Source organism: Salvelinus namaycush, chromosome 31 (genome assembly GCF_016432855.1).
Source record: "Salvelinus namaycush isolate Seneca chromosome 31, SaNama_1.0, whole genome shotgun sequence".
NCBI classification, from domain to species: Eukaryota; Metazoa; Chordata; class Actinopteri; order Salmoniformes; family Salmonidae; genus Salvelinus; species Salvelinus namaycush.
In genome coordinates this window covers 40,475,782-40,492,776 of record NC_052337.1, presented here as the reverse complement: position 1 = coordinate 40,492,776, position 16,995 = coordinate 40,475,782, and the positions used below count along the sequence as shown (strand labels likewise).

Here is a 16,995-nt window from a genome sequence, read left to right as displayed (position 1 = left end):
TAGGCTATCATAAACTATTACTGTATTAAACCATGCGTTATTTCTCTATTTCTATCTCTATGTCCTGTCTGAAATGAGTATGACAGAACTCTCCAAAAGGTAGATTTGAATGATTTATTGCTAACACACACATTAAAAAACTACAACAAACTAGTGACCGTTCCAGAATCCTTTGAATGACTAGAGTTAATCATTAATTTAAAGTTTTAAAAAGACCTACAAATAAGGAAAGTGTAAATCATGAAACATATATATGAAACACACACATGACATTACAACACAAATGTAAACTAAGGAGCTTGCACTCTCTGTAGGCATATTTTCCCTTTAGTTCCTCTTCATGGCAGGAACCCCAGGCAGAGATGCAGGGTCCACAACATTCCTCCGGGTATTTCTCTCATCAGTAGTTATGTCATACAGATGGGATAGTCTACCGATACCCTCCATCTTGTAACATGGAAGATGTTCAGGAGTTGTTACGATTCTAACTTTTTGAAATGATTATATTAAAACAGTTCTGATGTGCTTCTGTTGGTGCTATGACTGTGATCCCTGGCTTTGTTATAGTAAGAAAGCGTATAATTCAAGACCACAGTTACTTAAATGTCTGTACCAAAACTGTAAACCGGAAGTGAATTAACTCTATTGCACCATATACAGATCTGAAATCACACTAAACCCCTAACCCAGGTTGTACTTAGTCATGTTTTCTCTAAAGATGGTGTCTTTGACTGCTTTGAAGACAACTCTGATGTTTTCTGTGTCCGTTGCACAGGTGAAGTGGTTGTACAGGGATTTGTGACGCCCCATGTGCTGCTCTTTGTACATATTCAGGATGAACTTCTTAGCAGACTCTGCATCTTTCCGGGGACCTTTAAAGAAGGAATGTATGAATAAATAACGTAAGTAAAATACACTAGGGGCTCTATTTTCGGCTGGCTTTAAGACGGCGTTAGTGTCAAACGCAAGTTCATTGGCAATTTCAACCTGTTGCTGGCTGGCTGGCTTGGTTAAAGCCGGTGCTCTGCTATTTTCAAACTGTTGCGCAACGATTGATAATTGACCTGTCTTATATCAGCTCGCTTGCACTCAGATGGGAGGGGTGGAAATATTTCAGATGTGTCCTTAAAAACATGATCCGAAGTGCTAATTTCAGGCAGCGCAGGTAGGGATATTTAAGATCAACCAAAAGTTGGTTTTAGCTGTAACGCGGTTGGTTACGGCATTCATTTTGAAACCAGAAACCGAGTCTACCCAGCCGTGATGCACACTGCCCAAATGCGCATGGAAAAACAGTAACGTGCTTTTGGTGCCTGTATAGTTCGTATTTAGAAACATAAAAAACATATATTTTTTCCCTGTTTTGTTTTATAAAAACCAAACATAGCCTCCCCTCCTCTCAATGAAGGCTGTTTTTTTGTCCTGTCCAATGCAATCCCCAAGTAGTCAAGACTGTCGATAAACTGTTTGGCTCTTTAGACCGCTTGGAAATACATCTCTTAGCAAACTGTTGGAAAAAATTGTGTTTGACCAAATACAATGCTATTTCTCTGTAAACAAATTAACAACAGACTTTCAGCATGCTTATAGAGAAGGGCACTCAACACTAACACAAATGACTGATGATTGGTTGAAAGAAATCAATAATAAGAAGATTGTGGGAGCTGTACTGTTAGATTTCAGTGCAGCCTTTGATATTATTGACCATAACCTGTCGTTGAAAAAGCTTATCGCTGTGGCTTTGCAACCTCTGCCATATAATGTGTATTCAGAGCTATCTATCTAATAGAACTCAAAGGGTTTTCTTTAATGGAAGCTTCTCTAATGTCAAACATGTAAAGTGTGGTGTACCACAGGGCAGCTCTCTAGGCCCTCTACTCTTTTCTATTTTTTACCAATGACCTGCCACTGGCATTAAACAAAGCATGTGTGGCCATGTATGGTGATGATTCAACCATATACGCATCAGCAACCACAGCTAATGAAGTCACTGAAACCCTTAACCTCTACATGGTTGGTGTTCCCCCCGCGGGACAGTTGAGCTAACGTGCGCTAATGTGATTAGCATGACGTTGTAAGTAACAAGAACATTTCCCAGGACATAGACATATCTGATATGGGCAGAAAGCTTGAATTCTTGTTAATCTAACTGCATTGTCCAATTTACAGTAGCTATTACAGTGAAATAATACCATGCTATTGTTTGAGGAGAGTGCACAGTTACAGTGGGGAGAACAAGTATTTGATACACTGACGATTTTGCAGGTTTTCCTACTTACAAAGCTTGTAGAGGTCTGTAATTTTTATCATAGGTACACTTCAACTGTGAAAGACGGAATCTAAAACAAAAATCCAGAAAATCACATTGTATGATTTTTAAGTAATTAATTTGCATTTTATTGCATGACATAAGTATTTGATCACCTACCAACCAGTAAGAATTCCAGCTCTCACAGACCTGTTAGTTTTTCTTTAAGAAGCCCTCCTGTTCTCCACTCATTACCTGTATTAACTGCACCTGTTTGAACTCGTTACCTGTATAAAAGACACCTGTCCACACACTCAATCAAACAGACTCCAACCTCTCCACAATGGCCAAGACCAGAGAGCTGTGTAAGGACATCAGGGATACAATTGTAGACCTGCACAAGGCTGGGATGGGCTACAGGACAATAGGCAAGCAGCTTGGTGAGAAGGCAACAACTGTTGGCGCAATTATTAGAAAATGGAAGAAGTTCAAGATGACGGTCAATCACCCTTGGTCTGGGGCTCCATGCAAGATCTCACCTCGTGGGGCATCAATGATCATGAGGAAGGTGAGGGATCAGCCCAGAACAACATGACAGGACCTGGTCAATGACCTGAAGAGAGCTGGGACCACAGTCTCAAAGAAAACCATTAGTAACACACTACGCCATCATGGATTAAAATCCTGCAGCGCACGCAAGGTCCCCCTGCTCAAGCCAGCGCATGTCCAGGCCCGTCTGAAGTTTGCCAATGACCATCTGGATGATCCAGAGGAGGAATGGGAGACGGTCATGTGGTCTGATGAGACAAAAATAGAGCTTTTTGGTCTAAACTCCACTCGCCGTGTTTGGAGGAAGAAGAAGGATGAGTACAACCCCAAGAACACCATCCCAACCGTGAAGCATGGAGGTGGAAACATCATTCTTTGGGGATGCTTTTCTGCAAAGGGGACAGGACGACTGCACCGTATTGAGGGGAGGATGGATGGGGCCATGTATCGCGAGATCTTGGCCAACAACCTCCTTCCCTCAGTAAGAGCATTGAAGATGGGGCGTGGCTGGGTCTTCCAGCATGACAACGACCCGAAACACACAGCCAGGGCAACTAAGGAGTGGCTCCGTAAGAAGCATCTCAAGGTTCTGGAGTGGCCTAGCCAGTCTCCAGACCTGAACCCAATAGAAAATCTTTGGAGGGAGCTGAAAGTCCGTATTGCCCAGCGACAGCCCCGAAACCTGAAGGATCTGGAGAAGGTCTGTATGGAGGAGTGGGCCAAAATCCCTACTGCAGTGTGTGCAAACCTGGTCAAGAACTACAGGAAATGTATGATCTCTGTAATTGCAAACAAAGGTTTCTGTACCAAATATGAAGTTCTGCTTTTCTGATGTATCAAATACTTATGTCATGCAATAAAATGTAAATTAATTACTTAAAAATCATACAATGTGATTTTCTGGATTTTTGTTTTAGATTCCGTCTCTCACATTTGAAGTGTACCTATGATAAAAATTACAGACCTCTACATGCTTTGTAAGTAGGAAAACCTGCAAAATCGTCAGTGTATCCAATACTTGTTCTCCCCACTGTATGTACTTGAAAATGTATCAATAAACCAATTAGGCACATTTGGGCAGACTTGATACAACATTTTGAACAGTAATACAATGGTTCATTGGATCAGTCTAAAGCTTTGCACATACACTGATGCCATCTAGTGGCCAAACTCTAAATTGCGCATAAACTGGAATAATACATTGTGGCCTTTCTCTTGCATTTCAAAGATGATGGGGGGAAAAATATATATATATATATATATATATACACATGTTTTTTCTTTGTATTATCTTTTACCAGATCTAATGTATTATATTCTTCTACATTAATTTCACATTTCCACAAACTTCAAAGTGTTTCCTTTCAAATGGTATCAAGAATATGCATATCCTTGCTTCAGGTCCTGAGGTGGCGGGCAGTTATATTTGGGTATGTCATTTCATGCAAAAATTGAAAAAAAGGGTCCGATCCTTATTAAAAAAAACTGATTGCTAGTTTTTCGTTTAATTGTATTAAAACCAAACTTTTTAGAATGATTGACCATCCTGGTTTTATGGTGAGAACATCTGTGGCATGCATACAATTCTACTTACAGTGTAAATTAGATCTGTAAGATGGTTTCAATATGTTTATAAAGCATTATATTTTAGGAGCAATATAATGGCGAGTGAACATTCATCCTTTCTCTTTATATTGATCTTTGCCCAGCTACTGTGAGAAGTTTGGATGTTCGTAAAACCTCCATAGTAAGTCTGCATTGTTTTAATATGATATGTCCACATGGAGCAATTATGGTGCCTGTAAGTGTATTTAGTGTATTTGTTGTTTCGTTTTGTTTAGAATTTGATTGGTATTATTTGCTCTTTTAAGGCCTTTTCAATAATTAATTTAATCTTGCTTATTGACAACATTTGGCATGTCCATGCTCAACCATAATGCAATTTACAGTAGGCTAGGCCATGCCCCTATATCAGTGCGAATGCTATGTATATATTTCCCTATTGAAGCCATACAATTACTTTTGTGGACTGCAAACAGGTTCAAGTTAACTTAAGATGGAATAGGTCGGGGCCTCCCGGGTGGCGCAGTGGTCTAGGGCACTGCATCGCAGTGCTAACTGCGCCACCAGAGTCTCTGGGTTCGCGCCCAGGCTCTGTCGCAGCCGGCCGCGACCGGGAGGTCCGTGGGGCGACGCACAATTGGCATAGCGTCGTCCGGGTTAGGGAGGGTTTGGCCGGTAGGGATATCCTTGTCTCATCGCGCTCCAGCGACTCCTGTGGCGGGCCGGGCGCAGTGCGCGCCAACCAAGGGGGCCAGGTACACGGTGTTTCCTCCGACACATTGGTGCGGCTGGCTTCCGGGTTGGAGGCGCGCTGTGTTAAGAAGCAGTACGGCTGGTTGGGTTGTGCTTCGGAGGACGCATGGCTTTCGACCTTCGTCTCTCCCGAGCCCGTACGGGAGTTGTAGCGATGAGACAAGGTAGTAATTACTAGCGATTGGATACCACGAAAATTGGGGAGAAAATGGGATAAAATTTATAAAAAATAAAAATAAAAATAAAAAATAAAAAAGATGGAATAGGTCTACATTTTGATACTTTGTTTCTATTTAAGAAACTATAATGAACTAACATTGGAACTGGAGTTCATTCCAAGGTATAAAACACCATAAAAACACAACTTGAAGCAACCAAATATTTAGCCATGGACTACAAATCGCTTTCTACGAGTGAGAACTTTTTGTATTTTTCTTGTCATCAAATCCCTGCCAAAAGTCAGGTGACCTAAGCGCTTCCAAATATGGGGTGCAGGTTTGCAATATCTGTCATGTTTGCGCATATCTCTCCTATGTGCAAATCTTTATGGCAGTCATTTTACTTAAGGCCCTTGGAAATGGCCTGCATAACTGCTGTTATAAAAAAAATCTAATGCAATATATCGATTTACAAATACAAATCAAAAGGTGTTTGTTTGTGCATAGTGATTTACATTTGTGGAAAGTGATTTACATTTGTGGAAAGTGATTTACATTTGTGGATTGGTGATTTACATTTGTGGATAGGTACTTAATTGTACAGATCATGATACACAAATACAAAATGCATGCTGTGTGTTCACAATACATTTTGCATGATATTGATCCAATACATATAAAGTACAAAGAATAAGAAGAAGCCTAAAGGAGGAGAGATTACTATAAACAATGCTTATGCTTTTCGACCTGTCCCCAAATTAATATAATTGGTTCAGAGTTTGTTTTGATATTTCAACCTGCGTGTCCTGATGGCGTCTGGTGTGGGTGGACAAAATCAACACGCGCGCGAGCGGTGTGGTCAGCATTTTAGGTTTGTTAAACTAGAGCTTTAGGAATCATTTCATGTAGCCTATAATCCAGTTAGATTTGGGGTCAAGTTCCAGTTCCTGTTGCTTGAATTGAATATGGATTTTTTTTATAGGAATGAACTCCAATTCACTGGAATTTAGATGGAATTAACCGCAACTCTGAATGCAACAGATAGATGATATTTACACACATATCAAGGCATGACTAACAATAGTACTTAGGGAAGTCGTCTGTAAGGTTGGAGTAGCCTATAGCTTATACACACATAAATGTATAACTAACCAGTGTACTAACTAGTCTAGTGTACTAACCTTTGAACGCTGGGAAGTAGTCTGCGAGGTTGGAGTGGTAGATCTTTTCCTCTAGAAGATCAGTTTTGTTTAGGAAGAGGATGATGGAGGATTCCTGGAACCAGGGGTATGTGATGATGGTTGTAAACAGGGCTTTGCTCTCCTCTAGTCGATTCTGGAAGGAAAGGAAATCCACACTCCATCACATATAAAGGGCAAAACTTTGACACTCTCCTACTGTTGTATGAAGATACAAATACTTCTCTGTTTGTTAGTGGTAGAATAGTAAGACTTAAGAGGCCCTTCAAGTCAAAGTGTTTATCCTCACCACGTTGGCACTCTCATAGAGGACCTGGTCGTATTCACTGAGAGCCACCAGGAAGATGATGGAGGTGACCCTCTCAAAACAGTGGATCCACTTCCTCCTCTCTGACCTTTGACCCCCCACATCCACCAGCCTGATCAAGACAACATGGGGAAAATGTCAAATTACACTCTATTCCCCCTATAAGGCACTAATTTTAGGGTGTCATTTGAAATGCTGACATGGGAATACTTGCATTCCTCATTTCCTCCACCCTTCCTTGAAGTAATCACTGATCTAACATGACTAAATAAGTAGAAGCTAGGGTTCAACTACAGGATATAGCTTTCACAGATCCAAATTTACAAGGCTCTGACACCATTACTCCAATGGACATTTACCTGAAGATGACAGTCTTGAGGTCAAAGGGGTACTCTATGATGCCTGTGGTGGGGACCCTGACCCTCAGGATGTCCTGCAGGGTGGGGAGGTATGAGGGGGCAGTGATTCTGTCCAGATCACTCAGGTAACTGACATGAAAATAACAATAAAATGAATTGGCAATGGCACATACTTTGCTAAACACCCTAGCTAGATACCTGACTTATTGTGGAGTGCGTATTAATATCTATCTATCTTTATATATATATATATATATACACACTACCGTTCAAAAGTTTGGGGTCACTTAGAAATGTCCTTGTTTTCCATGAAAACATACATGAAACGAGTTGCAAAATTAATAGGAAATATAGTCAAGATGTTGACAATGTTATAAATAATGATTTTTAATTGAAATAATAATTGTGTCCTTCAAACTTTGCTTTCGTCAAAGAATCCTCCATTTGCAGCAATTACAGCCTTGCAAACCTTTGGCATTCTAGTTGTCAATTTGATGAGGTAATCTCAAGAGATTTCACCTCATGCTTCCTGAAGCACCTCCCACAAGTTGGATTGGCTTGATGGGCACTTCTTGGCTTGATGGCTTGATGGGCACTTTCACGTACCATACGGTCAAGCTGCTCCCACAACAGCTCAATAGGGTTGAGATCCGGTGACTGTGCCGGCCACTCCATTATAGACAGAATACCAGCTGACTGCTTCTTCCCTAAATAGTTATTGCATAGTTTGTCCTTTTGTAGGAGGAAATTGGGTCCAATTAAGCGCCGTCCACAGGGTATGGCATGGCGTTGCAAAATGGAGTGATAGCCTTCCTTCATCAAGATCCCTTTTACCCTGTACAAATCTCTCACTTTACCACCAGCAAAGCACCCCCAGACCATCACATTGCCTCCACCATGCTTGACAGATGGTGTCAAGCACTCCTCCAGCATCTTTTCATTTTTTCTGCGTCTCACAAATGTTCTTCTTTGTGATCCAACACCTCAAACTTAGATTAGTCTGTCCATAACACTTTTTTCCAATCTTCCTCTGTCCAGTGTCTGTGTTCTTTTGACCATCTTAATATTTTATTTTTATTGGCCAGGAAAACAAGGACATTTCTAAGTGACCCCAAACTTTTGAACAGTAGTGTATCTATCTATCTATATATATATGCTTGGTCTAAGAAAATCGATAAACATGACAAATCTGGGACTTGTTAGGTGTACATTTATGTCTACCTTAGCTTAGTCTTAGTAAGTCGGTCAAGACTATAGACAAATCTCACTATTTGGTAGAGTCAGAGAGCTGGTACTCTCGCTTGCGCTCGTAGCACTTCTGAATTCCCTGGTCGCTCCACAGTCTCCTGATGGCATCCACCTGCCATGGCTCCAGTATGGTCACTAGATCTGCCTTCACCATGCTCAGTCTGTCTGCATGGCTCTAGAACACACACACAGATAGCTTTAGACATGGCAATAAAAACCCATTCACAGAGTAGGTGTTCCAGGAAATGGATATTGTGAACCAACAAGCCAATTTATAACAGAAGCTGCCATTGAATCTGTTGACAAGCTGCTTACAATGTTCTGGTGATCTTTAAAATCAATCTGTAGGGTCTTCATGGCTTGGATCATGTTCTGAACAGCATTGACGATGTTCTGGTAAACCAGCCTGGTGAAGCCTCGCTTGTCTGCGTCCGAGTAGCCCTTCCCATGGATGATCCTCATCTGTTTGATGAAGGTGCTCTTTCCACTCTCACCAGTCCCTGGAAAAGGAGAGACATTAGTCTGTGTATGTGTGTGTTTGTGTGCGTACAATATGTGTGTGTGTGTGTGTGTGTGTGTGTGTGTGTGTGTGTGTGTGTGTGTGTGTGTGTGTGTGTGTGTGTGTGTGTGTGTGTGTGTGTGTGTGTGTGTGTGAGAATGTGTGTGCAACATGTGGGTGTATGTTACTTAAAACACCACTTCATCCACATGTATTGCATGCTTTGCCTTGTTGGCCATTAACATGACCTTTTGAGCAGGACCTTTCTTTAATGTCCTGTAATGCTTAACGCGTCCTAAAATAGCCTAAGAACAATCCATTTTTTTATATTAAGTAGTAAATTGACTTTTGCAGTAGTGCAGTAGGCCTTCATATAGCTATTACAATCATTTTTTAAATTGTTTAATTGAACCTTTATTTAACTAGGCAAGTCAGTTCATTACAAATTCTTATTTACAATGACAGCCTAGCCCGGCCAAACACGGACGACACCGGGCCAGTTGTGCGCCACACTGTGGGACTCCCAATCACAGCCGGGATGTGATGCAGCCTGGATTCAAACCAGATACTGCATTGACGCCTCTTGCATTGAGACGCAGTGTCCGCAGTGGAGTCCGGAGGGTGTGGTTAGTCATTATTTAACTGTGAGAAATTCTGACAGTATAATCATTGTCTTGTTGGCCTACTAGCCTCGTGACTGTTGCATTCAACTGCAAACCAGGACCAACTACTGCCACTCGTCAACATACCTCACATATCCATATCTGCTGATCAGGGAGTCAAAATGTGCTAGATGTTCTTTCCCAGTTTGGAAAGAAGCCAGATGCAGGTGACTCAGTTAATGCAGATACATGTAATGATAGGATAGAGACTTTTAATAGGTGCTTCTTGGTCATCGGTACTCTCCAAGTAGCTTGTTCTATGAATGTGTAACGTTCGTCGTATGGAATAAGAGAGGAGGACCAAGGCGCAGCGTGAAAAGTATCCATTTTAATAGAATACGTAAACAAACAAACAAGCAAAATAACAATAAACGAGAATAACACGAAACGAAACAGTTCTGTCTGGTGCAAACATACAAAGACTGAAAATAACCACCCACAAACCCCAACAGAAAACAGGCTACCTAAATATGGTTCCCAATCAGAGACAATGACTAACACCTGCCTCTGATTGAGAACCATATCAGGCCAAACACAGAAACGGGAAAACTAGACACACAACATAGAATGCCCACTCAGCTCACGTCCTGAAAAACACTAAAACAAAGAAAACACAAAAGAACTATGGTCAGAACGTGACAGAATGATACGGACCACTCACCATCAGTAGACTACACATTCACACACACTTTGCACGGTACATTAAAACTACATCATTCTGAGATACACAGTAATATAAAAAATGTAGCCTACTGTTATTCTGCCTGACTGTAATTACTCTGCCAATAATACTTACGGTATTCCTGATCTTTTTCCGGGCTGAAAATCACCAAGGCAAACGGTGCAGCCTTGTACTGAGTGTCAGCTCAATTACTCACTGGTTCAACAGGTTTTTATCAAATATGTGGAGAATGGGGTTTAGAGTGACTCATACCTATTTAGCTGTCTAGGGGTTCTACAGAAAACAACTATGATGGAAACAGAGAGACATAAAACGTGTCCTGTCAGGGTAGCAGTAGCTATAACATAGAGGTGATACATTGACTAGATATTGAACTCATTTCTAAAGAATGAAATGTATCATTTCTAAATAAGGTAATTTAGAGGCTACATTGTTTCTTTCAAATATAGAGCAGGCTACCTTACAGTAGGCCTATATTTAAGCAATAAGGTGGCCAATATACCACGGCTAAGGGCTGTTCTTATGCACGACGCAACACGGAGTGCCTGGATACAGCCCTTAGCCGTGGTATATTGGCCATATACCAAAAAACCCTGAGGTGCCTTATTGCTATTATAAACTGGTTACCAACGTAATTAGAGCAGTAAAAAAATAAAATGTCATACCGTTGGTATATGGTCTGATATACAACGGTTGTCAGCCAATCAGCATTCAGGGCTCAAACCACCCAGGTTATTATTTTGGGCTCCCGAGTGGCACAGCGGTCTAATGCACTGCATCTCAGTGCTAGAGGCGTCACTACAGACCCTGGTTTGATCCCGGGCTGTATCACAAGCTGTGATCGGGAGTCCCATAGGGCGGCACACAATTGGCTCAGCGTTACCCAGGTTAGGGCGGCAGGTAGCCTAGTGGTTAGAGCGTTGGGCCAGTAACCGAAAGGTTGCTAGATCAAATCCCTGAGCTGACAAGGTAAAAATCTGTCATTCTGCCCCTGAACAAGGCAGTTAACCCACTGTTCCTAGGCTGTCATTGTACATAAGAATTTGTTCTTAACTGACTTTCCTAGTTAAATTAATATAAACATTAATATGGTGGATTATTTCCCCCCATACCAAACTATGAAATTGTTATGTTCATCCATGATTTCAAGTTAGCTATTACTGACCGATTAAGTGGTATGTAGGACCCAAAATCAAATTTTGTTGCCATCATTGTAAGCCTGCCACACACACACACTGTACAATACATTTATTAAACGTAAGAATGAGTGTGAGTTTTTGTCACAACCCGGCTCGTGCGAAGTGACAAAAAGCTCTTATAGGACCAGGGCACAAATAATAATAATCAATAATTTCGCTCTTTATTTAGCTATCTTACATATAAAACTTTATTTGTTCATCGAAAATAGTGAATAACTCATCACAGGTTAATGAGAAGTGTGTGCTTGAAAGGATGCACATAACTCTGCAATGTTGGGATGTACTGGAGAGAGCTTCAGTCTTAAATCATTTTCCACACAGTCTGTGCCTGTATTTAGTTTTCATGCTAGTGAGGGCCGAGAATCCACTCTCACATAGGTATGTGGTTGCAAAGGGCATCAGTGTCTTAACAGCACGATTTGCCAAGGCAGGATACTCTGAGCGCAGCCCAATCCAGAAATCTGGCAGTGGCTTCTGATGAAATTCAATTTTCACAGAACCACTTTTTGCAATTTCGATGAGGCTCACTTGTTCAGATATTGGTAAGTGGACTGGAGGCAGGGGATGAAAGGGATAACGAATCCAGTGTCATCTGTTTCGGGAAAGTGCCTGCGTAATTGCACACCAAACTCACTCAGGTGCTTCGCTATATCACATTTGACATTGTCCGTAAGCTTGAGTTCATTTGCACACAAAAAAATCATACGATGATGGAAAGACCTGTGAGTTGTCCTTGGTAATGCAGACAGAGAAGAGCTACAACTTCTTAGTCATAGCCTCAATTTTGTCCCGCACATTGAATATAGTTGCGGAGAGTCCCTGTAATCCTAGATTCAGATAATTCAGGCGAGAAAAAACATCACCCAGATTGGCTCGTCATCATGCAAGCAGTCAGACAAGTGAAAATTATGGTCAGTAAAGAAAACTTTAAGCTCATCTCTCAATTCAAAAAAAATGTGTCAATACTTTGCCCCTTGATAACCAGCGCACTTCTTTCTGTATGTTGTAAAAGCGTTACATGGTCGCTGCCCATATCATTGCATAGTGCAGAAAATACACTAGAGTTCAGTGGCCTTGCTTTAACAAAGTTAACCATTTTCACTGTAGTGTCCAAAACGTCTTTCAAGCTGTCAGGCATTCCCTTGGCAGCAAGAGCCTCTCGGTGGATGCTGCAGTGTACCCAAGTGGCGTCGGGAGCAACTGCTTGCACGCGCGTTACCACTCCAATATGTCTTCCTGTCATGGCTTTTGCGTCATCAGTACAGATACCAACACATCTTGACCACCAAAGTCCATTTGATGTCACAAAGCTGTCCAGTACTTTTAAAATATCCTCTCTGTTACGGCTTTCATATTCCTCCTCCTCGGACGAGGAGAGGCGAGAAGGATCGGACCAATACGCGGAGTGGTTAGTGTCCATAATTTATTAGCATCGAACTGAACACTATATGAAGCAAGATAACAAATAGAAAATCAAACCGACAAACAGTCCCGTGTGGCACAACGACTGCACGGAAGACAAACACCCACAAAACACACGTGAAACCCAGGCTGCCTAAGTATGATTCTCAATCAGGGACAACGATTGACAGCTGTCTCTGATTGAGAATCATACCCGGCCGAACACAAACATCCCAACCTAGAAAATCAAACATAGACAAACCCACCCAACTCACGCCCTGACCAACTAAATAAATACAAGAAAAAGGAAAACAGGTCAGGAACGTGACATAACCCCCCCCTTAAGGTGCGAACTCCGTGCGCACCAGCATAAACTCTAGGGGAGGGTCGGGGGGGCGTCTGTCCACGGTGGCGGCTCTGGCGCTGGTCGTGGTCCCCACCCCACCATAGTCAAACCCTGCTTCCGTGGCTTCCTCCCAATGGCCACCCTCCATGTCAATCCCACTATACCAAAGGGCAGCACCGGACTGAGAGGCAGCACCGGACTGAGGGGCGAATCCTGGCTGGCTGGCTCTGGCGGATCCTGGCTGGCTGGCTCTGGCGGATCCTGGCTGGCTGGCTCTGGCGGATCCTGACTGGCTGGCTCTGGCGGATCCTGACTGGCTGGCTCTGGCGGATCCTGACTGGCTGGCTCTGGCGGATCCTGACTGGCTGGCTCTGGCGGATCCTGACTGGCTGGCTCTGGCGGCTCCTGGCTGGACGGCTCTGGCTGGTCCTGGCTGGTCCTGGCTGGACGGCTCTGGCTGGTCCTGGCTGGACGGCTCTGGCTGGTCCTGGCTGGACGGCTCTGGCGGATCCTGTCTGGCGGAAGGCTCTAGCGGCTCCTGTCTGGCGGACGGCTCTAGCGGCTCCTGTCTGGCGGACGGCTCTAGCGGCTCCTGTCTGGCAGACGGCTCTGAAGGCTCAGGACAGACGGGCAGCTCTGACGGCTCGGGACAGACGGACAGCGCTGGGCAGGCAGACAGTTCAGACAGCGCTGGGCAGGCAGACAGTTCAGACAGCGCTGGGCAGGCAGACAGTTCAGACAGCGCTGGGCAGGCAGACAGTTCAGACAGCGCTGGGCAGGCAGACAGTTCAGACAGCGCTGGGCAGGCAAGCAGCTCAGACAGCGCTGGGAAGGCAGGCAGTTCAGACTGAGGCTGCGCTGGAGAGGAGGAAGGCTCTGACAGCGCTGGACAGGTGGGAGCAGCTGGAGAGAGAACCCGGAGAGACAGCCTGGTGCGGGGGGCTGCCACCGGAGGACTGGTACGTGGAGGTGACACTGGGTATACCGGACCGTGAAGGAGGACACGCGCTCTTGAGCACCGAGCCTCCCCAACCCTACCAGGTTGAATGGTCCCCGTAGCCCTGCCAGTGCAGCGAGGTGGAATAGCCCGCACTGGGCTATGCTGGCGAACCGGGGACACCATCTGTAAGGCTGGTGCCATGTACGCCGGCCCGAGGAGACGTACTGGAGGCCAGATATGTTGGGCCGGCTTCATGGCACCCGGCTCGATGCCCAACCTAGCCCTACCAGTGCGGCGAGGTGGAATAGCCCGCACTGGGCTAAGCACGCGTACTGGGGACACCGTGCGCTTTACCACATAACACGGTGTCTGACCAGTACGACGCCCCCTCTCACTCCACGGTAAGCACGGGGAGTTGGCTCAGGTATCCTACCCGGCTTTGCCACACTCCGCGTGTGCTCCCCCCAATAAATTTTTGGGTCTGACTCTCGGGCTCCCAACCGCGTTGCCGCGAAGCCTCCTCATACCAGCGCCTCTCTGCCTTCGCTGCCTCCAACTCCGCCTTGGGACGGCGATATTCCCCTGGCTGAGCCCAGGGTCCTTTGCCGTCCAGAATCTCTTCCCAAGTCCAGGAGTCCTGGGTTTTTTCCCGCTGCTGTTGCCGCCCTTCTCCACTCCGCTTGGTCCTTTGGTGGTGGGTTTCTGTTACGGCTTTCATATTCCTCCTCCTCGGACGAGGAGAGGCGAGAAGGATCGGACCAATACGCGGAGTGGTTAGTGTCCATAATTTATTAGCATCGAACTGAACACTATATGAAGCAAGATAACAAATAGAAAATCAAACCGACAAACAGTCCCGTGTGGCACAACGACTACACGGAAGACAAACACCCACAAAACACACGTGAAACCCAGGCTGCCTAAGTATGATTCTCAATCAGGGACAACGATTGACAGCTGTCTCTGATTGAGAATCATACCCGGCCGAACACAAACATCCCAACATAGAAAATCAAACATAGACAAACCCACCCAATTCACGCCCTGACCAACTAAATAAATACAAGAAAAAGGAAAACAGGTCAGGAACGTGACACTCCTATTTTCCTGGTTCGCAGAAGAGGATGTCTTCCTTAATTAACCCCCCATAAACGTAACAGACATATACCAGGAGCTGTGCCAGGCCCGCCATGTCTGTAGACTCATCCAGCTGTAATGCATAGAATTCACTGGCTTGTATGCGAAGCAGTAATTGTTTCAAAACATCTCCTGCCATGTCACTGATGTGTCATGAAACAGTGTTGTTTGATGAAGTCATTGTCTGTATAGTTTATTTGGCCATTTCCTCCAGCATGGTCCCAGCCATATCCGCGGCAGCAGGAAGAATTAAATCCTCCACAATAGCATGGCACTTGCCTGTCCTAGCCACTCGGTAGCTCACCATATAAGACGCTTCTAGCCATTTCTTATGAATGGTATCTGTTGCTACTCGAAAGTCGTCTTAATTCTCGCTCAAAAAACTTCTGTGGCTTATTTTTCAAATTGACATATTTTGTTTCTAAATGTCCGCGCAAGAGTGAAGGTTTCAATGAGTTGTGAGATAGTACTTATGCACATATAACACACTGTGGCTGAAGAAAGGCACTACTCCCAATATAAGTGAACCACAAATCAATATATTTCAATCATATTTGCGCCTCTTCGATGGTCCAACGTCCATGTCTGTTGTTCGGTGCTTTCCCGGGTAAGGGGGCAGTACCTCTTTGGCTGCATCAGATTCATAACTGTCAGTGTTCATGCTAGCTGGGCTAACAACAAATGTAGAATTACTGATGCTAGCATTGGATGTGCTCGTGGAAGCAGAACAACTTGTGTAGTCGAAAGGGGCAGGTGTAGTACTGCTGGTAGTAGCAGTACTACCAGTAGAGCTGGTATGTGTCTCTATGGACGCAGGCCTCACTTTTTTTAACCATTTATCAATTTTCAACACTCGGAGTGTTTTCAAAAAAAATGATCAACAATCGGAAAGAGCAGCAGAAACGTTTGGCTACATACGGACCGTTAGTGGAATTCCCGCGAGAGAGTAACAGTTGATGTGATTGGATGTTAATTATTTGACTTGGCAACCTGTATTTGTGTTGTTATTTTGCTGAACACTAGATTGTTTAATTTTATTTTTGGCAGTGAAGCGAGGCTACTCAGGCGAGAAAAAAACCTCACCCGAATGTATAGCCCCGTTGGAAAATATAAATGGACTGTTTGAAAATGTGAAGGAAAAAAAGAAAAAAGAAAAATAATACTTTTGGGGGGATAAAAAAAAAAGTGAATCACATTTTTATTTGGCGTACCCCCGACGGCATTGCGTACCCCAGTTTGGGAATACCTGGTCTATAGCCAGATTTACACTAACGCGCATCGCACAGAGGAGGGTGGTAGGCTATACCACTTGAGGAAAGACACATTTTCATTAGCAAGATCCAAATAATTGTTGGAAACGCAATCTATGCTATTCCTATAACAATTATTTGATGTCATAACTCGGTCAACATGAATTAGCCTAGTTGAATAGGCACACCAAGCGCAAAAAGTTGTAGGTCCCGCTGAATGACCAATTATCCATGATAGCATACGCCATGACTCACCTAAAAGCAACAACTTTTTCTCACGGTGAGATTCTTTCTTTTCCATGCGAAGCTGTCTCTCAATCTCCTTGTGTATCCTTAGTCTCTCCGAGTCTTCAGCTGACATACAGCATTCGTCCATCTTGGTGCTGTGTTGTAGCTGTCCGTATTTCAGGTGAGGTAGATGGATAAATGATTTATATTCCAACCGACCTCCCTGAGCGAGAACGTCCTCTCTCTCGTAACAGGTGGCCTGTCAAA

The 16,995-nt window shown here is 43.9% G+C and overlaps 1 protein-coding gene across 1 annotated transcript; it reads right to left on the bottom strand.

Moving 5' to 3' along the window:
- Nucleotides 1–562: 562 nt before the first annotated feature.
- On the bottom strand, nucleotides 563–16,876 carry LOC120025990 (guanine nucleotide-binding protein subunit alpha-14-like). Its single transcript, XM_038970766.1, has 7 exons — nucleotides 16,756–16,876; nucleotides 8,700–8,884; nucleotides 8,405–8,559; nucleotides 7,137–7,265; nucleotides 6,760–6,889; nucleotides 6,453–6,606; nucleotides 563–872 (listed from the first exon to the last, which is right to left on the bottom strand). The coding sequence occupies exons 1-7, from the start codon at nucleotides 16,874–16,876 to the stop codon at nucleotides 682–684; spliced, it is 1,065 nt and encodes a 354-aa protein (XP_038826694.1). The 3' UTR covers nucleotides 563–681.
- Nucleotides 16,877–16,995: the final 119 nt, after the last annotated feature.